Below are 22237 nucleotides of genomic sequence, written 5' to 3'. Positions count from 1 at the left end.
CTCACAGAGTTTAAAGTTTATTTTGTTTAAAGGCGTATAACTTTATTTAGTAAAACATGTTTAAAACAAAACTTTTAGCTTTATAGTTTTTTTTTTGTTGCTATTTTTGTATATTTTTTTGGCATATTTTTAAGGCCAACAGAAAAAAAAACGTTTGTTTTGCGTTGGAGTTGTTGTTCTTATAAAACGAAACTATTTGGCTTTAAGTGGATAAGTGACATTCTTTTGGCTTTGACATTATTATAAATTCTCTCTGTTTATCGTGTGTATTTGTTGTTGTTTTTTTTTCAAACCAAAAACTTAACTCTGATGACTGTTATATTGGAATTTGTATTATAAAAACTTTCAATGCCAAAAATAAACTTGATTTATTAAAAAAAATATTAATCTTTTTTTTTTAATAAAATCTTAAGTTTTCAAATATTTTAAAAATTTTATTAAAATATATTAAATAGGTATGTATTTCAATAAAAAAAAAAATTGAAAATTTTAATTTTGTATAAGAATTGAAGGCAATACTTAACAAAATAAACTAAAAAAAATGATTTTTTTAAAGTTCGAAAAATTTCGAAATTAAGTTTGAATTTTCGAACATCAGCAAAAATGTTGCAAATAATTATATTTTTTTTATAAAATATCATCATACGTTAGCATTTGAGGAAGAAAATATTAAAAAAATTTAGAATAAAAATTTCGAAAATTTAAAAGATAATTTTTAAAATTTTAATAAAATTTTTAAAATTTTGTCACAAATCAAAGAAAATTTATAACAAATCTTTATTATATTCAATTTTGTATGTTAATTATGAAGTGGAGTCGAAAAATAGTGATTTTTTTTAATTTCGAAAATTTACTAAAATGTTGCAAATAACTATATTTCTATTAAATATCATCGTACATCAGTAGTATTTAGCATTTGCAAAACAATTTACAACAAAATTGTGAAAATTTTGTGGACGAATTTCGAAAATTAAAATAAAATTTTTTGAATTCATAAAAAATTTCCAAAATTTTGTCTAAAAACAAAGAATACCGAAAGGAAAACTTTATTATTTCTTATTTTTTGTTAAATTTATGAAGTGGAGTCGAAAAATAATGATTTTTTTAATGTTCGAAAATTTTCGAAATTAAGTTCGAATTTTCGAACATCAGTTAAAATGCTGCAAATAACTATATTTATATAAAATATCATATTACATTAGTAATATTTAGCATTTCTTAACGATTTAAAAGAAAATAGTGAACATTTTAGTGGAAAATTTTTCAAATTATAAAAATAATATTCGAAAATTAAAAGAAAAATTTCAAAATTTTGTCTAAAAACAAAGAATATTGTAGCCAAATCTTGATTATTTCCAATTTTGTGTAAAATTTTTGAAGTAGTGTCCAAAAATAATGATTTTTTTAATGTTCGAAAATTTTCGAAATTAAGTTCGAATTTTCGAACATCGGCTAAAATGTTGTAAATAACTATACTTATATAAAATATCGACTTAAACTACTAATATTTAGCGTTTGCAAACGAATTAGGACAAAACAGTAAACATTTTGGAGAAAATTTTTCAAAATTATAAAAAAATATTCGAAAATTAAAAGATAATTTTCAAAATTTTCTTTAAAAACAGAGAATACTACAGCGAAATCTTGATTAGTTCCAATTTTGTTAAAAGTTTTTGAAGTAGTGTCCAAAAAAAATGTTCGAAATTAAGTTCGAATTTTCGAACATGACCGAAAACGATGCGATTTTAAAACATATTCATTAAAATTCGTTATATAACAATAATATTCAGTTTTTGTAAAAATTCTAGAGAAAAAAATAAGAAAATTTGGAAGAAAAATTTTGAAAATTTAGAAAAAATTTCAAAATTTTATTTAAAAATCTTTATTATCTAGGATTTTTATATATATTTACTACTCACGCTAAGTAACTTAATATTATAACTATCTATAAGTAGTAATGTTTTTTTTTATTTCCCCGGCCTTTGACTGTAAAACATAATTGCATTTTTATGGGTTTTTTTCTCATTCACATTTTTTCATTTTATATACATTCGCTCCCTCTCTTGTTGTTTATGAATTTGTTTTTTTATATATTTTTTTTTAGTTTTATTTTTCTTATTGCTGGGCCCATGTTTTTATAGTAATTTTCATTTTAATGTTTTCATATTTTTAATGTTTTGTTGTTTTTCCCCTTCTTTATTTGCAGTTTTTTCACATTTTCCAAACATTCGCGTGGATCGACGACCGATTGAAGACAAAAAAAAAAAATAAAGCATAAAAAGTGAGACGACGACCCAAACAACAACAAGAATCACACAATTAAACAACGTATAGGGACAAAAACACTCTAGCACACGTTAACAACAAAAACAAGTCAAAAACAACAACAACAACTACAAACTACGATATTAACTTGGCTAAAAGTAAAAACAACAACAACCTAATGTTTTGAAGCATAATAACAAAACACGCAAAACCACAATAACGCCAAGATACTAAAAGCAAAACAAAAAAATACGGAGAATAAAACTAAGAAACCTGGTCTCGTAAGCCTTTTTTTCTTACTTCCAATATACAATTTTGTTGTATCTTCTACAACATAAAGGAACGGGAGGGCAATAACAACACATATTCCCTAACAAAACTTTTAAAAGTACCACACACAAAAGGGATAAAAACCAAGCCCCAGCAAAGTTGTTTTGAAAACAACATCATAATCATTTCAACATCATCATTATTATTATCACAGCAACTACATCGCCTTAACATATTGAATGACTTCTTCTTCTTCTTCATCGTCTCAATAACTGCACTAGTGTGTGTGTGTGTGTATTTATATGGTAAAAAAGGCTGATTTTATGCAAGAAAGAAAAATTAATATTTTTTTTTTAACAAAAAAGGAATTATAATAAATCTTGCCTGTGTTTGTGTGTGTGTGTGTAATGTAAAGAAAATAAGGGTATGTAAATAATGTAATTCTAATAATTCTTGGGTAAAGTATGAAAAACTAGACATTATTTGTTGTATTATAATTTTATTTTTCTTATAATTAATTTTTTGTTTTGCTGTAACAAAAATTCTTTAAGAAAATTATAAGTTTTAACAGAAAATTGTGTTAAATGTTAAGGAGAGATTTTTAAATTTTTAACCTAAAAAGTGGCAACATGATAATTCTTAAAAAAGGAAAATATTGAAAACTTAATGAAAAATTTGTCAAAATTCTCAATTCTTAATAAGGAAGTTCGTGTATTTGCATTTCTTCAGTTCTAGTTCTTTTTCTAGTTATGTTTCTCTACTCTTCTAGTTCAGTTCTAGTTTAGTTCTAGTTCAGTTCTAGTTCAGTTCTAGTTCAGTTCTAGTTCAATTCTAGTTCAATTCTAGTTCTAGTTCAGTTCTAGTTCAGTTCTAGTTCAGTTCTAGTTCAGTTCTAGTTCAGTTCTAGTTCAGTTCTAGTTCAGTTCTAGTTCAGTTCTAGTTCAGTTCTAGTTCAGTTCTAGTTCAGTTCTAGTTCAGTTCTAGTTCAGTTCTAGTTCAGTTCTAGTTCAGTTCTAGTTCAGTTCTAGTTCAGTTCTAGTTCAGTTCTAGTTCAGTTCTAGTTCAGTTCTAGTTCAGTTCTAGTTCAGTTCTAGTTCAGTTCTAGTTCAGTTCTAGTTCAGTTCTAGTTCAGTTCTAGTTCAGTTCTAGTTCAGTTCTAGTTCAGTTCTAGTTCAGTTCTAGTTCAGTTCTAGTTCAGTTCTAGTTCAGTTCTAGTTTAGTTCTAGTTCAGTTCTAGTTCAGTTCTAGGTTCAGTTCTAGTTCAGTTCTAGTTCAGTTCTAGTTCAGTTCTAGTTCAGTTCTAGTTCAGTTCTAGTTCAGTTCTAGTTCAGTTCTAGTTCAGTTCTAGTTCAGTTCTAGTTCAGTTCTAGTTCAGTTCTAGTTCTAGTTCAGTTCTAGTTCTAGTTCAGTTCTAGTTCTAGTTCAGTTCTAGTTCTGTTCTAGTTCAGTTCTAGTTCAGTTCTAGTTCAGTTCTAGTTCAGTTCTAGTTCAGTTCTAGTTCAGTTCTAGTTCAGTTCTAGTTCAGTTCTAGTTCAGTTCTAGTTCAGTTCTAGTTCAGTTCTAGTTCAGTTCTAGTTCAGTTCTAGTTCAGTTCTAGTTCAGTTCTAGTTCAGTTCTAGTTCAGTTCTAGTTCAGTTCTAGTTCAGTTCTAGTTCAGTTCTAGTTCAGTTCTAGTTCAGTTCTAGTTCAGTTCTAGTTCAGTTCTAGTTCAGTTCTAGTTCAGTTCTAGTTCAGTTCTAGTTCAGTTCTAGTTCAGTTCTAGTTCAGTTCTAGTTCAGTTCTAGTTCAGTTCTAGTTCAGTTCTAGTTCAGTTCTAGTTCAGTTCTAGTTCAGTTCTAGTTCAGTTTCAGTTCAGTTCTAGTTCTAGTTCTAGTTCAGTTCTAGTTCAGTTCTAGTTCAGTTCTAGTTCAGTTCTAGTTCAGTTCTAGTTCAGTTCTAGTTCAGTTCTAGTTCAGTTCTAGTTCAGTTCTAGTTCAGTTCTAGTTCAGTTCTAGTTCAGTTCTAGTTCAGTTCTAGTTCAGTTCTAGTTCTGTTCTAGTTTTGTTCCAGTTCTGTTCTAGTTTTGTTCTACTTCTGTTCTAGTTCTGTTCTAGTTCTGTTCTAGTTCTATTCTAGTTCTGTTCTAGTTCTGTTCTAGTTCTGTTCTAGCTCTGTTCTAGTTCTGTTCTAGTTCTGTTCTAGTTCTGGTCTAGTTCAGTTCTAGTTCAGTTCTAGTTCAGTTCTAGTTCAGTTCTAGTTCAGTTCTAGTTCTGTCCTAGTTCTGTTCTAGTTCTGTTCTAGTTCTGTTCTAGTTCTGTTCTAGTTCTGTTCTAGTTCTGTTCTAGTTCTGTTCTAGTTCTGTTCTAGTTCTGTTCTAGTTCTGTTCTAGTTCTAGTTCTGTTCTAGTTCTAGTTCTGTTCTAGTTCTAGTTCTGTTCTAGTTCTGTTCTAGTTATTTTCTAGTTCTGTTCAAGTTCGTTTCTAGTTCTGTTCTAGTTCAGTTCTAGTTCTGTTCTAGTTCTGTTCTAGTTATTTTCTACTTCTGTTCAAGTTCGGTTCTAGTTCTGTTCTAGTTCAGTTGTCGTTCAGTTCTAGTTCATTTCTAGTTCTGTTCCGGTTCTGTTCTAGTTCTGTTCTAGTTCTGTTCCAGTTCTATTCTCTAGTTCTATTCTAATTCTTTTCTGTTCTCTTTCATTTCTAGAATTCAGTTTTGGTATATTTTAGTACTTTGTCAGTTTTCAAATATAATTTGTTTTGACCGTTAACTTTTCAAATAAAATCCATATTGTCAACAGTGTTGCATTTTTATTCACACAGTTGTATTTAGCATTAAATACATTCACAAAATTTCTGCTAATCATTTTTTTGTATATTTTGAATGATAATCTTCATTATTTACTTTTTGTTTTAATTATTTGGTTATTCAACTTGAAAATATTCCTATCTTCAGCTAATGCTCTGCAATATTAAATTTAAAGAATTGGTGGCATTTTGTATGAACTTTGCTTTATTTGATTTCTTTAATATTTTGTAGCTGCTCTTGATTTGCGAAGTTAAAGAAATTATGCTCTTTTTGTAAAAATTCTTCAAGACGTGTTTTTCAGTTTTATTATCAAAGACGCCGTTTTTTTTTTTGTTTTGCTGTATATTTTGTTCAAAAAAATTGATATTTGTTTAATAACAGTTGCTTTTTTCTTAATATTTTCTTGAGGTGGCGCTTAAATAATATTTATTATTGATTTTAATTTGTTTTTTGGCGACAGCTTCTTTTTACTTTTCATGTACATTTAAGAACCCAACATGATGATTTTGGTTTTCTTTTGTGTGTGTTATATAAAAATGATTTACTTGGGAAATTATTATCATTTTGAGAGTTTTGTGGCGCCTTCCCCATGTTCATATTATAAATTTTTAACTGTTTCAATTTTTGATTATGGTTTTTATTTAAGATTTTGTGGATTTAAGCTAAAAGCACGTGCTTTTTTTTTAGAGGAAAACAATTGCTTTAGTTTTGTGTGTATAGTTTCATTCATAAATAAATGTTTTGCAAATGAATTGCAACACAAACTAAAACGTGTTAAATCAGAACTTCCTTGTCTAAAACGTTAACTACACTGTTTCCATTTAAATCGGAAACATTTAGCTTAATTAAGTTTTTAAATCTAGTCTCTCTAATTTCATTCTCTAGTTTTTATTAATGTCTAGACTTTAGGCAATTTTATACTTTGTTGAAGATTATTTTTTTTTTGTAAATCCCTGTTTTTGTTTTAAATTATTTTCTTTTTTCTACATTTGTGTTGTTTAGTAAATTGTTTTGCTTTTTTTATTTAATTTCTTTGAAAAATGTCATCATCCTATTGTGCTCAATACATTGACCGTTTTTTTGTTTCTGTTTTATTGCCGCCTGCATTTTACTTAATCAAAATTATAGATCAATGCTCTTTTTGTCCATACAATTTTTGTTGTACAACATAAAATTTCTTCATTCATTAAAGATGTGTATAGTTGTTGCATTTATTTACTGTATTATAAACAAAATTTTTGTTGTTGCTCTTATCTTGGCAAAAAATTAACAATAAACAATATTTCAGCAGATTTGCGATGTTATGGCGATTTTAAGTTTAATTTTAGAATTAGTTCTATTCTAGTCGTTTTTGCTTTTTCTTTTGCAGTTCTAGTTCTGTTCTAGTTCTGTTCTAGTTCTGTTCTAGTTCTGTTCTAGTTCTGTTCTAGTTCTGTTCTAGTTCTGTTCTAGTTCTGTTCTAGTTCTGTTCTAGTTCTGTTCTAGTTCTGTTCTAGTTCTGTTCTAGTTCTGTTCTAGTTCTGTTCTAGTTCTGTTTTAGTTCTGTTTTAGTTCTGTTTTAGTTCTGTTTTTGTTTTGTTCCAGTTCTGTTCTAGTTCTGTTCTAGTTCTGTTCTAGTTCTGTTCTAGTTCTGTTCTAGTTCTGTTCTAGTTCTGTTCTAGTTCTGTTCTAGTTCTGTTCTAGTTCTGTTCTAGTTCTGTTCTAGTTCTGTTCTAGTTCTGTTCTAGTTCTGTTCTAGTTCTGTTCTAGTTCTGTTCTAGTTCTGTTCTAGTTCTGTTCTAGTTCTGTTCCAGTTCTGTTCTAGTTCTGTTCTAGTTCTGTTCTAGTTCTGTTCTAGTTCTGTTCTAGTTTGTTCCAGTTCTGTTCTAGTTCTGTTCTAGTTCTGTTCTAGTTCTGTTCTAGTTCTGTTCTAGTTCTGTTCTAGTTCTGTTCTAGTTCTGTTCTAGTTCTGTTCTAGTTCTGTTTCTAGTTCTGTTCTAGTTCTGTTCTAGTTCTGTTCTAGTTCTGTTCTAGTTCTGTTCTAGTTCTGTTCTAGTTCTGTTCTAGTTCTGTTCAGTTCTGTTCTAGTTCTGTTCTAGTTCTGTTCTAGTTCTGTTCTAGTTCTGTTCTAGTTCTGTTCTAGTTCTGTTCTAGTTCTGTTCTAGTTCTGTTCTAGTTCTGTTCTAGTTCTGTTCTAGTTCTGTTTCTAGTTCTGTTCTAGTTCTGTTCTAGTTCTGTTCTAGTTGTTCTAGTTCTGTTCTAGTTCTGTTTCTAGTTTGTTCTAGTTCTGTTCTAGTTCTGTTCTAGTTCTGTTCTAGTTCTGTTCTAGTTCTGTTCTAGTTCTGTTCTAGTTTCTAGTTCTGTTCTAGTTCTGTTCTAGTTCTGTTCTAGTTCTGTTCTAGTTCTGTTCTAGTTCTGTCCTAGTTCTGTTCCTAGTTCTGTTCTAGTTCTGTTCTAGTTCTGTTCTAGTTCTGTTCTAGGTCTGTTCTAGTTCTGTTCCTAGTTCTGTTCTAGTTCTGTTCTAGTTCTGTTCTTAGTTCTGTTCTAGTTCTGTTCTAGTTTCTGTTCTAGTTTCTGTTCTAGTTCTGTTCTAGTTCTGTTCTAGTTCTGTTCTAGTTCTGTTCTAGTTCTGTTCTAGTTCTGTTCTAGTTCTGTTCTAGTTCTGTTCTAGTTCTGTTCTAGTTCTGTTCTAGTTCTGTTCTAGTTCTGTTCTAGTTCTGTTCTAGTTCTGTTCTAGTTCTGTTCTAGTTCTGTTCTAGTTCCGTTCTAGTTCTAGTTCTGTTCTAGTTCTAGTTCTAGTTCTGTTCTAGTTCTGTTCTAGTTCTGTTCTAGTTCTGTTCTAGTCTGTTCTGTTCTAGTTCTGTTCTAGTTCTGTTCTAGTTCTGTTCTAGTTCTAGTTCTGTTCTAGTTCTGTTCTAGTTGTTCTAGTTCTGTTCTAGTTCTGTTCTAGTTCTGTTCTAGTTCTGTTCTAGTTCTGTTCTAGTTCTGTTCTAGTTCTGTTCTAGTTCTGTTCTAGTTCTGTTCTAGTTCTGTTCTAGTTCTATTCTAGTTCTGTTCTAGTTGTTCTAGTTCTGTTCTAGTTCTGTTCTAGTTCTGTTCTAGTTCTGTTCTGTTCTAGTTTAGTATTAGTTCAGTTCTACAGTCTAAACAACTGAAGTTTAATGATGTTTATACCAATTTTTTATTATTCTGTTCGATTTTTTAAATATTTTTTCCAAATTTTATTTATTTAAACATTCCTGTTTGTGAGTATTTGTGCAATTTTTTGATGACCAACCAACCAACTGTGTTTGTTGTTCTTGTTGCTGTTCTATGTGATAATATGCAGAGTAGAGAAATTGAAAAATAACTTTTTGTCTATGTTTGAGTGTTTTTGAGAATAAAAAAAAAAAACAAAAAATATTCTATTGGTGGCTCCTCAAAAGAATTGTGTCATTCTTCAAAGTGGCTGCGAAATGTTTTCTCTTTTAAATTTAATTTTAATATTCATATCACAGCCAGCTTTGAGGAGCGTCACATTTCTTATAATTAATTAAAATAAATTTTTTTCTTCTTACAAATAAAAAATATATAAACGAAAAACAGAAAAACAAATCAAATACAATAAAATAATAAAAGTTTAATATACAAAAAATAAACAAATACACTTGTCTTAGCCTCACAAAGTGGTTGTGAAATGCTTAAATTAACTTTTTATAGTTCTTTTAAAACTTTAAAAAATTGCATATCACAGCCAGCTTTGATGAGCTTAGATTTGTTGTCCCAGTAACCAGCGGAAAAGTGTTAAACTCTTAAAATAATGAAATTCATATTAAAGCTAACTATTTTCATTTATTTATGAAAATGTTGCTTATCTAAGCCTCATCAAGTGGTTGTGATATGGATTATCAACGCATATCACAGCCAGCTTTGATGAGCTAGGATAATCAACGGAATACAACATTTTATAAACAAAATAATAAATATTTCTAAAACTAAATCAAAGAAAACGTAAAATACTAATGTATTGTTCTTTAGAACAAATTCAAAGTTTGTAAAAAGATTTCCATTCTACTCTCGTAAAGTGGTTGTTTGTTCTTATTTCACTTTGATCTTTATGGCTCCGACTACTAAGTGTACTACTACTGACTGAGTGTTTGTGGAGAAGACCCGACCGACGACGACCCAGACAGACAGGAAGGAAGGAAGGACATAAATATAAAGTGTGTTAATGTGTATAAAGTGTTGGATAAAAAAAATAAATATCAAAGTTATAAAAAAGAAATATTATTAATTGTTACTCATAAATAGTGAATGTGAAGAAAACCTGTCTGAAGTGTTTAATAATAAATTGTTGTTTTGTGAAGTGAACACGTTGTTGTTATTGTTCAGTAAACGTATATAATTGTGCGTGTGGTTTGAAAGTGCTAACTAAACTAGTGGGAATATTTTTTTCAATGGAGAGATATCCAATGTATTCTGCTTAATTTTAAGTGCGGTTCTAGTTCAATTCCACAACAATTTTAGATCAGATATAGTTCAGTTCTTGTTTAGTTCTGTACTACTTCAGTTCTAGTTCTGTTTTAGTTCTGTTCTTGTTATGTTCTAGTTCTGTTCTTGTTATGTTCTAGTTCTGTTCTTCTATTTCTGTTCTAGTTCTGTTCTAGTTCTGTTCTAGTTCTGTTCTAGTTCTGTTCTAGTTCTGTTCTAGTTCTAGTTCTGTTCTAGTTCTGTTCTAGTTCTGTTCTAGTTCTGTTCTAGTTCTGTTCTGTTCTGTTCTGTTCTAGTTCTGTTCTAGTTCTGTTCTAGTTTTGTTCTAGTTCTGTTCTAGTTCTGTTCTAGTTCTGTTCTAGTTCTGTTCTAGTTCTGTTCTAGTTCTGTTCTAGTTCTGTTCTAGTTCTGTTCTAGTTGTTGTAGTTCTGTTCTAGTCTGTTCTAGTTCTGTTCTAGTTCTGTTCTAGTTCTGTTCTAGTTCTAGTTCTGTTCTAGTTCTAGTTCTGTTCTAGTTTGTTCTGTTCTGTTCTAGTTCTGTTCTAGTTCAATTCTAGTTCTGTTCTAGTTCTGTTCTAGTTCTGTTCTAGTTCTGTTCTAGTTCTGTTCTAGTTCTGTTCTAGTTCTGTTCTAGTTCTAGTTCTGTTCTAGTTTGTTCTGTTCTGTTCTAGTTCTGTTCTAGTTCTGTTCTAGTTCTGTTCTAGTTCTGTTCTAGTTCTGTTCTAGTTCTGTTCTAGTTCTGTTCTAGTTCTAGTTCTGTTCTAGTTCTGTTCTAGTTCTGTTCTAGTTCTGTTCTAGTTCTGTTCTAGTTCTGTTCTAGTTTTGTTCTAGTTCTGTTCTAGTTCTGTTCTAGTTCTGTTCTAGTTCTGTTCTAGTTCTGTTCTAGTTCTGTTCTAGTTCTGTTCTAGTTCTGTTCTAGTTTTCTAGTTCTGTTCTAGTTCTGTTCTAGTTCTGTTCTAGTTCTGTTCTAGTTCTGTTCTAGTTCTGTTCTAGTTCTAGTTCTGTTCTAGTTCTGTTCTAGTTCTGTTCTAGTTCTGTTCTGTTCTAGTTCTGTTCTAGTTCTGTTCTAGTTCTGTTCTAGTTCTGTTCTGTTCTAGTTCTGTTCTAGTTCTGTTCTAGTTCTGTTCTAGTTCTGTTCTAGTTGTCTAGTTCTGTTCTAGTTCTGTTCTAGTTCTGTTCTAGTTCTGTTCTAGTTCTGTTCTAGTTCTGTTCTAGTTCTGTTCTAGTTCTGTTCTAGTTCTGTTCTAGTTCTGTATTCTGTCTAGTTCTATTCTAGTTCTGTTTTAGTTCTATTCTAGTTCAATTCTAGTTCTGTTCTAGTTCTGTGCTAGTTCTGTTCTAGTTCTGTTCTAGTTCTATTCTAGTTCTGTTCTAGTTCTGTTCTAGTTCTGCTCTAGTTCTGTTCTTGTTCTGTTCTTGTTCTGTTCTAGTTCTGTTTTAGTTCTGTTCTAGTTCTATTCTAGTTCTAGTTCTATTCTAGTTATGTTCTAGTTCTATTCTAGTTATGTTCTAGTTCTATTCTAGTTATGTCCTAGTTCTGTTCTGGTTCTGTTCCAGTTTCTGTTCTAGTTCTGTTCTAGTTCTGTTAGTCTGTTCTAGTTTCTAGTTCGTTCTAGTTCTGTTCTAGTTCTGTTCTAGTTCTGTTCTAGTTCTGTTCTAGTTCTGTTCTAGTTCTGTTCTAGTTCTGTTCTAGTTCTGTTCTAGTTCTGTTCTAGTTCTGTTCTAGTTCTATTCTAGTTCTGTTCTAGTTCTGTTCTAGTTCTCTTCAAGTTCTGTTCTAGTTCTGTTCTAGTTCTGTTCTAGTTCTGTTCTAGTTCTGTTCTAGTTCTGTTCTAGTTCTGTTCTAGTTCTGTTCTAGTTCTGTTCTAGTTCTGTTCTAGTTCTGTTCTAGTTCTGTTCTAGTTCTGTTCTAGTTCTGTTCTAGTTCTGTTCTAGTTCTGTTCTAATTCTGTTCTAGTTTTGTTCTAGTTCTGTTCTAGTTCTGTTCTAGTTCTGTTTTAGTTCTAGTTCTAGTTCTGTTCTAGTTCTATTCTAGTTGTATTCTAGTTCTGTTCTAGTTCTGTTCTAGTTTTGCTCTAGTTCTGTTTTAGTTCTGTTCTGTTCTAGCTCCGTTCTGGTTCAGTTCTAGTTCCGTTCTGGTTCAGTTCTAGTTTTGTCCTAGCTTTGTTCTAACTTTCTTCTAGTTCTGTTCTAGTTCTGTATTAGTTCTGTTCTAATTAAGTTCTGTTTCTTACCGAAATTTTTAAACAAATTGCGTTGTTACTTTTTTGTGTTTATTTTTTTCAAATTTAGAAAAAATGCATCAATGACCTTATAACCCTAAAATTTTTCGAAGTACTGATAACAAAATATGCGTTGTTTCTCTATATTCTAGTAGGTGCAGGTGTAGAGTTGTTAAAGTTGCCATAGTAAACAAATGTTTAATTGATTTTAATTGAAAAATTTCGTATAATATTTATTTATTTTAAAACCAATTGCAATTAATATTAATATTAATCATTTTTCATTAAAATTTTTCAGTAAATCATCACAGAAAAAAACAAAACACGGGGGATTTATGACAATAAGAATTAATTTTTTGTTTTATTTTCTTTCTTTTTGTTTACTCCCCCCAGCCAGCTGTTTAGCTAAGGATTAGCAAAAGGATAACAAGGACTTGATTAACTACAGACAAGCCAAGCACAGACGGTGAAGAGCAAAAATATTAATTTAAGTTTTAAAAAGAAAAGTGATACAATTTTTTTTAAACATTAGACCAAGAAATTTTATTATTAATAACAATTAAAAGAGTTTATTTTTATAAGTTTTAATTTTTAGAATTTTTTTTTTTAATTTCATTGTGATACTTTTAACTTTTTTATAAAGTTTAATGTTATAATTTAACATAATTCCAATTATTTGTCAACACTCAAGTAAATATACCAAAAAATTTTTTAATTAAAAAAAAAAAAAACTAAACTATTTTGTGAAAAGAAATAAACCAAATATTGTTTAAATTCTTAAAGTTAACTTAAAGAATTGCACATTATAACCTCGAAAAAAACCAAGTGAAACTAATTTATTTTATATTTAATTAAATTCATTCCATTTTGGGTAATTTTTGTAACAACTAATTTAAAAAAATTAACAACAACATGTTGAACTTAACAACAAACTTATTGTGGTATTTAAAACCAAAATTCCATTTTTTGTTTATAAGCTGCCTTTTATTGTTACTCCATCTAACACCCTCCACATGGGCCTGTTCTAGTCGTTCTTTACCCAAACCTAGGCCAATTAATGCGCCCATTACCACCAAGGCTCCAACAACTACTACGGCACGTACTACCACCACCAGCACTACCACCACTACTACTACCACTCCTAGGCCCAATATAACCTTCCCCACTTTCAAGTGTCCGGCCAATTATGATGCCTGGTATTGTCTCAATGAGGCCACTTGTTTTACGGTCAAGATAGGTGATTCCATTATGTATAATTGTGAGTGCGCCATTGGTTTTATGGGTCCACGTTGTGAATACAAAGAACTTGATGGTTCCTATGAACCCAAACGTCCTCGTCCCATATTGGAAAAGGCCAGCATTGCCAGTGGTGCTACTTGCATTTTACTATTCTTGTTATTCGTCTGCTTGACGCTATATCTACGTTATGATCAAAAATCCGCCAAGATTATGTATGAAGAATATGATTATACTTCAACTTTGGCCTACAACAATTGTCGCTTTTGTACGGATAAACATTGCTGTTCGGCCGATGATTCTAATAATGATATGCGATTTTTATTGAATAAGGATGGTAAAGTTTCTTGGTTAAGGCATCACATTGAGGCATTTCCCATGGGCTTTTCTAGCAAACGTTTTAATAAATTGTAAAGTGCTGGAGAGGAAGTAAGGAGGAAGAAAATTTTCTTAAATAAAGGGCAGTTTATAGATTAGTATTAAGATTTGTGTGGAGCATTACCTTTTATGCAGTATTTGCTAGTTTTTTTTATTTTTAAAGAAATTATTTAGAATTTTTCTTTAAATTTTGGGATTTTTAATCATGGATTTAAAAATACAGATTTTTAGTGAAAATTTGAAATTTTAGTTAAATTTTGAAATTTTTGTTATATTTTGAAATTTTAGTTAAATTTTGAAATTTTAAAATTTAAGTAAAAATTTGGATTTTCTAAGAAAATTTTGAAATTTTAGTGAAAATTTGGATTTTCTAAGAAAATTTAAAATTTTAATAAAATTTAGAATTTTTAGTGAAATTTCGAATTTTATGTAAAATTTTTGATTTTTCGTGAAAAATTTAAACCAACTATAGATCAGTTCTAGATCATTTCTAATTGAGTTCAAGATCAATTCTAGATTAATTATAGATCAGTTTTAAATCGGTTTCGAGTTCAGTTGTAAATCAGTTTTATTTTTATATCATGATTATAAGTTCAGTTCTTGTTCAGCTCTTGTTCTAGCTCATTTCACGATCAGTTCCAGATTAATTCTACTTCAGTTACAGTTTAGTTCTAGTTTAATTCTTTAATGGTTCTAGATCGGTTCTTTTAATGGTTCTAGATCGGTTCTTTTAATGGTTCTAGATCAGTTCTAGATTAATTCTAGTTTAGATCTAGTTTAGGTCTAATTCAGTTTTAGTTAATTTCTAGATCAGTTCTAGTTAAACTATAGATCAATCCTAGTTTGGTTCTAGATCAGGTCTAGATTAATTCTAGTTCAGTTTTAGATCAATTCTAGTTCAGTTCCAGTTCAGTTTTAGTTCAGTTCTAGAGTTCAGTACTGGTTCAGTTCTAGTTGAGTTCTAGTTCAGTTCTAGTTCAATTCTAGTTCAGTTCTAGTTCTAGTTCAGTTTTAGTTCAGTTCTAGTTCAGTTCTAGTTCAGTTCTAGTTCAGTTCTAGTTCAGTTTTAGTTCAGTTTTAGTTCAGTTCTAGTTCAGTTTTAGTTCAGTTTTAGTTCAGTTCTAGTTCAGTTCTAGTTCAGTTCTAGTTCAGTTTTAGTTCAGTTTTAGTTCAGTTCTAGTTCAGTTTTAGTTCAGTTTTAGTTCAGTTCTAGTTCAGTTCTAGTTCAGTTCTAGTTCAGTTTTAGTTCTGTTCTAGTTATGTTCTAGTTCTGTTCTAGTTCTGTCCTAGTTCTGTTCTAGTTCTGTTCTAGTTCTGTTCTAGTTCTGTTCTAGTTCTGTTCTCGTTCAGTTCTAGTTCAGTTCTAGTTCAGTTCTAGTTCTGTTCTAGTTCAGTTTTAGTTCTGTTCTAGTTCTGTTCCAGTTCTGTCCTAGTTCTGTTCTAGTTCTGTTCTAGTTCTGTTCTAGTTCTGTTCTAGTTCTGTTCTAGTTCTGTTCTAGTTCTGTTCTAGTTCTGTTCTAGTTCTGTTCTAGTTCTGTTCTAGTTCTGTTCTAGTTCTGTTCTAGTTCTGTTCTAGTTCTGTTCTAGTTCTGTTCTAGTTCTGTTCTAGTTCTGTTCTAGTTCTGTTCTAGTTCTGTTCTAGTTCTGTGCTAGTTCTGTTCTAGTTCTGTTCTAGTTCTGTTCTAGTTCTGTTCTAGTTCTAGTTCTGTTCTAGTTCTGTTCTAGTTCTATTCTAGTTATGTTCTAGTTCTGTTCTAGTTCTGTTTTAGTTCTGTTCTAGTTCTGTTCCAGTTCTGTCCTAGTTCTGTTTTAGTTCTGTTTTAGTTCCGTTCTAGTTATGTTCTAGTTCTGTTCTAGTTCCATTCTATTCTGGTTCTGTTCTAGTTCTGTTCTAGTTGTGTTCTTTCTGTTCTCTTCTAGTTCAGTCCTTAATTACTTCTAGATCAGTTTTTGTGAAGTTTTAGATCAGATCAGTGCTAGATTAGTTCTAGTTCATTTCTAGATCAGTTTCAGTTCATTTCACAGGAAATTAAATCTTTTCGTTAAATGCAAATTCTTGCCTTTTTGAAGTTCTTCTTCAAATTCCGCTATTGTTAATAAAGGTTTAAATAAATTTTAAAAGTCATGCTGAAAAAAAAACTGCAAACTGAAAATTTCAAAGAAGTTTTTTAGACGGGAATTGATTTTCACTTTTTTTTTTAATTTCTTGAGCACTCGAATAGAAAAGAAGTCTTTCTTTAACTTAGAATACATTTCGAATTGTTTTAGAGTATTATTTTGTATGAAAATTTTTTAATACTTTTATAGTCAAATAAAAGTATTTTCAATATCAATTAGCTAATTCTTAGTTAAAATTTAAATAATAGTTTTGAAAGTATTAAGATGATTCTCTAAAATTTCATTAGGATAAATTAAACAAAAAGCAAATACCAAAAAGGAAAAAACTCCTCCCAATAATTTGCCGACTTATTTATAACACAAAGTGATATGTTTATTATAGATATAACCAAACAATTGATAAATATTCCAGAAAAATAAAATTAAATTAAAAACTACTTAAAACTTGCTAAAAAAAAAGTATTAACAAAAATATTGCCTTTAAAGTGCTTTAAACTTAAATTAACAGCTCCCTTTAAATAAAAGCTAAACTTAAGCAAAAACTCAAACAAAAAATATATTTTTTAAAAGAAATCCCTTTTCATCTCAAACTCGAATAAAAAAAAACCTCTACATTAAGTGTAAATGTTCTCATTGTTTTGTTTTAGTTTGTAAGTTTTATTCAAAAAAAATTTCTTTTAAATTTTACACATTTTTTTATAAATTTAAAACTACACACTCTACACAAAAGTATTATTTATAAATTATTATTTAAAAATGCACTTTGCTACAAAATTAAAACAAACTTTTAAATGTTTTCTAATAAAAATTATTATGTTAACACTAAAACTAAAAAAAAAACATCTATAATTTATTAGTTTTATTTCCTTTAACAAGTTCTACATAATTTTGAATAAATTAAACACCATAAGGGACCATAACAGGTTAATAACCATATAATAACTATACACGATTGTATTAACCATTTGAAATCCTGGTAATTGGCAGCATCTAAAGAATGTTGAAAAAATATTTCCGTTTCATAAGCGGTATACATGCTGATCATGGCCAGAGTGAAGGTTAATAAACCCCAGATATTGTGAAAAGCTTTATTGCATAAAGGTTGCATATAATGTTTCATTTCTGTGGCATACAGGGCACTTAAGCCTGTTAGAAGGCTTAGTATAAGAAGAACAGCTGTGGCTAAACCTGTAAATGTTAAAATTTTTTATTAAAATGTGTATTTTTTATAGTTTTAAAAAATAGTAATATGAAATTAGGAAATGTTTATAAGAATGTCAAATTTGAGGAATCTAGCTGTTATGTCTTACCAGATACACAAATTTTAGTTTTTACTCTTATATCGAAGGTGCCTCCCTCACCCTTTCTTGTTAGTCCACCAATTTTTGTGCTAAATATTAATATTGATTCTAAATATGGTCTTACAAGATTTGAGGACTCTAACTAGTTTTGCCAATATACGAATTTTAGTGTTTACTTAGTGCCACGCCCACTTCTGTAGCCGGCTGCGTACCCTACAAAAGTCTTGTTTTCCTAATCTTGCCCACTGTATTTGCATTCTTATTTTACCGGTTTGTCATAAATAAAACATAGTATAGCATACTTTAGTGTGCTAATATAATATGGGCGATTCCATAAGCAAATGGATTTCAAGAAAATGTTTTCACTGTTTCAGTGATCGAAATATGGTTCCTAGTTATATTTTCAGTAATAATTTAGTTCCTGTTAGGGTGATCGATTATTCGACATTTTCCAAAAACCGGTTTTCGAATAGTTGACATTTAAAAAAAACCGGTTGATATTTTTCAAATTCAGAAAAAACCGGTTAACCGGTTTTTCATTATAATTAAAAAAAATATATTTTAGTTTGAAAAACTTAATGTCTATGTTTAAATTTGATTAATAAAACATGGCCCGAAATGATTTTTAACAGTTTAAAAGATTATAACTTTAGATCTAGTCGTCTGATTTACATTATTTCTTTAATATAAAAAAAATAGGAAAAAAGTGGGACACTTCTGTTAAACATAAGGTACTATGTAATCCTAGCTTATTTTAAAAGCCCTGTTTAAGGAAATTTGCATAGGCATTCCAACTCTTCCATAAAATTTCAGCCGTAAATTAATTATTGTAATTGGAATATAATCTTAAGATTGCTAAATTTTATCAGTTATCAATTTTACAAATAAATTTTTTTAATTAATTAGGAAAATCAAAAAAGTTTAACCAAAAGAGCTGTAGAAAATGTACTCTAGTTCCTCGACTCGAATATTTTTAAAATTTAGACGGGCTGTATTATTATTTACTTAAAAATTTCATTTAAATAATCTTTGAATACAAAGCAAATAAAAGTATTCGAAACCGGGTTTTAAAAAGTGAAAAAAACGGGTTATTCGATATTCGAAAAATCAACATTAAGAAAAAACCGACACTGGTAAAGCAGAAAAAACCGGTTTTAAAACCGGTTGAAAAATCGAGTCGATCACCCTAGTTCCTGTACAGTTCTAGTTCAGTTCCAGTTCTGTTTTAGTTCAGTTCTAGTTCTGCTCTAGTTCTGTTTTAGTTCAGTTCTAGTTCTGTTTTAGTTCAGTTCTAGCTCAGTTTATAGTTCAGTTGTAGTACAGTTCTAGTGCGTTTCTAGATCAGTTGTAGTTCACTTCCAGTTCAGTTCTAATTTAGTTCTGATTCAGTTCTAGTACAGTTCTTAGTCAGTTCTAGTCTAGTCCTAGTTTTGTTCAGGTCTAGCTCAGTTCTAGTTTAGGTCTAGTTCATTTCTAGATCAGTTCAGGTCTAGTTAAGTTCTAGTTCAGATCTATTTCAGTTCTAGTTTAGTTCTAGTTCAGTTCTAGTTCAATTCTAGTTCAGTTCTATTTCAATTGTAGTACAGTTCTAGTTCAGTTGTAGTACAGTTAAGTTCAGTTCTAGTTCTAGTTCAGTTCTGGTTCAGTTCTAGTTCAGTTCTAGTTCAGTTCTAATTCAGTTCTAGTTCAGTTCTAGTTCAGTTCTAGTTCTAGTTCAGTTCTAGTTCAGTTCTAGTTCAGTTCTAGTTCAGTTCTAGTTCAGTTCTAGTTCAGTTCTAGTTTAGTTCTAGTTCAGTTGTAGTACAGTCCTAGTTGATTTCTAGTTCAGTTCAAATTCAGTTCCAGTTCAGTTCTACTTCAGATCTAGTTCAGTTATAGTTCAGTGCTAGTTCAATTCTAGTTCAGTTCTAGGTAAGTTCTAGTTCAGTGCTAGTTCAGTTCTAGGTAAGTTCTAGTTCAGTTCTAGTTCAGTTCTAGTTCAGTTCTAGTTCAGTTCTAGTTCAGTTCTAGTTCAGTTCTAGTTCAGTTCTAGTTCAGTTCTAGTTCAGTGCTAGTTCAGTTCTACTTCAGTTCTAGTTCAGTTTTAGTTCAGTTCTAGTTTAGTTTTAGTTCAGTTCCAGTCATTTCTAGTTCAGTTCTAGTTTAGTTTTAGTTCGGTTCCATTTAATTTCTAGTTCAGTATCAATTGACTTCAGTTCTAGTTCAGTTTAGTTCTAGTTCAGTTCTAGTTCAGATCTAGTTCAGTTCTTGTTCACTTCTAGTTCAGTTCTCGTTCAGTTCTAATTCAGTTCTAGTTCAATTCTAGTTCAGTTTTAGTTTAGTTCTATTTCAGTTGTAGTACAGTTCTAGTTCAGTTCAAGTAATGTTCTAGTTCAGTTCTAGTTTAGTTCTAGTTCAGTTGTAGTACAGTTCCAGATCATTTTTAGTTTTGGTTCTAGTTCAGTTGTAGTACAGTTCCAGTCCATTTCTAGTTTTAGTTCTAGTTTAGTTTTAGTTCAGTTCCAGTCATCTATAGTTCAGTTTTGGTTTTGTTTTGATTCGGTTCCATTAAATTTCTAGTTCAGTATCAATTCATTTCAGTTCTAGTTCCAGTTCAGTTCTAGTTCAGTTTTTGTTCAGTTCTACTGAAGTTCTAGTTCAGTTCTGGTTTAGTTCAATTCTAGTTCAGTTCTACTTCAGTACCAATTCAGTTCTAATTCAGTTCTAGTTCAGTTCTATTTCAGTTCTACTTCAGTTCTAGTTCATTTATAGTTCATTTCCAGTTCAGTTCAGGTGTAGTTCAGTTACATCTACTTACCCACTAAACCATGCACCGTATGAAAATGTACTTCCTCTATATAGCACTTAATACCAATTCCAACCAAACCAATTATCGAACCAGTCAATTGTAAAATCCAATGAGTACGCGATTTTTCGGTGCGAAAACATAATAAAGTCCAAGCATTACCGCGATAATGTGACAATAAACCCTCAGACATCAAGCAAACAAACTAGACATATGTATATAAGACAAATAGATATAGTAATTAATAAGTTAAATATCTTCCCCGATCTTCTTTACCTACCCCTAAAGTACACAAAACAGCATGAAAAGGTATATCTTCGTATTTCAAACGCAAACACATCCAACCCATATAAATCGTAACAAAACCGATTAATAGACGATTTATAGAGACCAATATAAACTCGAATATTTGACAGTATGAGGGACTTTTAGAATTAACTAAATTCGTTTTGACATTTTTCACTTTTGTTTTCGGTTTTTCCACTTTATTTATGATAATTTTACCAGTTTGTCGCATTTTCGTTTCCGGGTTTTGGAATATTGGAAATTTTTAGTACATTACACTTTCGAAATTGTTTTTGAACTAATTCGTATGCTTACGACATTGATTTCTTCGTATATGATGATGAGTACTTAGATATTGTATTTCTTTTTTTTTTGCTTCTTATCGATCAGTTATTAGAATTTTTTTTAAGATGTTTTAACTAAGTTACTGGAGTAAATATATATACACCCACTAGGTGGGCAGAGATTTAAAGGAATGGATTGTTTGAAGGTGGAAATAATTTAATAAGTGATGAATTTATAAAATAATTTATCCAATCCATATCATGAATTGTCCAAATTAAGACCCTATAAAGTCTGTATTTTGCTTCATGTCGATTTGATGGTGATGATCAACTGAAATTTGTTACTAGATTGTTTTAAAATTGTTTTCCGAATTGTAGTCAACAAGTGTATATTTTCTTAATTGAATCAATTCTTTAAAATATCTGTTTTTATTGGGGGACTCATCTCACTCATGCTGTCTTTGATTAAATTTTTATCTATCGTTTCGTATTTTGAGACATGCATATTATCGAACTTAATAATGAAGTTGGAGTCATATGAAATTTAAATTATACATACAATGTAATCAAAAATATTCAGAGAGTATAAAAGAATTGATAAATATATAGTTTAGACTTTAAAGGCCTTTCATAGATGTTCAGTTCTAGTTCAGTTTTGGTTCAGTTCTAGTTCAGTTCCAGTTCAGTTCCAGTTCAGTTCTAATTCAGTTCTAGTTCAGTTCTAGTTCAGTTCTAGTTCAGTTCTAGGTCAGTTCTAGTTCAGTTCTAGTTCAGTTCTAGTTGAGTTCTAGTTCAGTTCTAGTTCAGTTCTATTTCAGTTCTAGTTCAGTTCTAGTTCAGTTCTAGTTCAGTTCTAGTTCAGTTCTAGTTCAGTTCTAGTTCAGTTCCAGTTCAGTTCTAGTTCAGTTCCAGTTCAGTTCCAGTTCAGTTGTAGTTCAGTTCTAGTTCAGTTCTAGTTATAGTTCAGTTCTAATTCAGTTTTAGTTCAGTTCTACTTCAGTTCTAGTTCAGTTCTAGTCAGTTCTAGTTCAGTTCTAGTTCAGTTCTAGTTCAGTTCTAGTTCTAGTTCAGTTCTAGTTCAGTCTAGTTCAGTTCTAGTTCAGTTCTAGTTCAGTTTTAGTTCAGTTCTAGTTCAGTTCTAGTTCAGTTCTAGTTCAGTTCTAGTTCAGTTCTAGTTCAGTTCTAGTTCAGATCTAGTTCAGTTCTAGTTCAGTTCTAGTTCAGTTCTAGTTCAGTTCTAGTTCAGTTCTAGTTCAGTTCTAGTTCAGTTCTAGTTCAGTTCTAGTTCAGTTCTAGTTCAGTTCTAGTTCAGATCTAGTTCAGTTCTAGTTCAGTTCTAGTTCAGTTTTAGTTCAGTTCTAGTTCAGTTCTAGTCAGTTCTAGTTCAGTTCTAGTTCAGTTCTAGTTCAGTTCTAGTTCATTCTAGTTCAGTTCTAGTTCAGTTCTAGTTCAGCTTTAGTTCAGTTCTAGTTCAGTTCTAGTTCAGTTTCTAGTTCTGTTCTAGTTCAGTTCTAGTTCAGTTCTAGTTCAGATCTAGTTCAGTTCTAGTTCAGTTCTAGTTCAGTTCTAGTTCAGTTCTAGTTCAGTTCTAGTTCATTTCTAGTTCAGTTCTATGTAGTTCTGTTCTAGTTTAGTTCTAGTTCAGTTCTAGTTCAGTTCTAGTTCAATTCTAGTTCATTTCTAGTTCAGTTCTAGTTCATTTCTAGTTCAGTTCTAGTTCTGTTCTAGTTCAGTTCTAGTTCAGTTCTAGTTCAGTTCTAGTTCAGTTTTAGTTCAGTTCTAGTTTAGTTCTAGTTCAGTTCTAGTTCAGTTCTAGTTCAGTTCTAGTTCAGTTCTAGTTCAGTTCTAGTTCAGTTCTAGTTCA

At 30.3% G+C, this 22237-nt stretch overlaps 2 protein-coding genes across 4 annotated transcripts in view; one reads left to right on the top strand and one right to left on the bottom strand.

The window, feature by feature from the left end:
• Positions 1-14581, top strand: part of LOC119611179 (protein spitz-like) — a 34352-nt gene extending 19771 nt beyond the window's left edge. Inside the window, exons 2-4 of one of the 3 annotated variants that reach the window (XM_037966677.1) lie at positions 2207-2840; positions 2901-2959; positions 12380-14581. In XM_037966677.1, the coding sequence (XP_037822605.1) occupies positions 12899-13636 (738 nt within the window). In that variant the 5' untranslated portion in view covers positions 2207-2840; positions 2901-2959; positions 12380-12898 and the 3' untranslated portion in view covers positions 13637-14581. Of the gene's footprint in view, positions 1-2206; positions 2960-12379 lie in introns of all 3 variants that reach the window. The other 2 variants (XM_037966678.1, XM_037966676.1) reach the window with 2 other exon arrangements.
• Positions 14582-16586: 2005 nt separating this feature from the next.
• LOC119611180 lies at positions 16587-20970 on the bottom strand. Its single transcript, XM_037966679.1, has 3 exons — positions 20085-20970; positions 19817-20009; positions 16587-16906 (listed from the first exon to the last, which is right to left on the bottom strand). Exons 1-3 carry the CDS (start codon positions 20319-20321, stop codon positions 16587-16589), a joined length of 750 nt encoding a protein of 249 aa, XP_037822607.1. The 5' UTR covers positions 20322-20970.
• Between the last annotated feature and the right edge of the window lie 1267 nt (positions 20971-22237).

Source organism: Lucilia sericata, unplaced genomic scaffold (assembly GCF_015586225.1).
Source record: "Lucilia sericata isolate MDLA Ls3-8-SP2 unplaced genomic scaffold, ASM1558622v1 Contig001385F_arrow, whole genome shotgun sequence".
Classification (NCBI taxonomy): domain Eukaryota; kingdom Metazoa; phylum Arthropoda; class Insecta; order Diptera; family Calliphoridae; genus Lucilia; species Lucilia sericata.
This window is presented reverse-complemented; position numbering and strand designations above follow the sequence as displayed.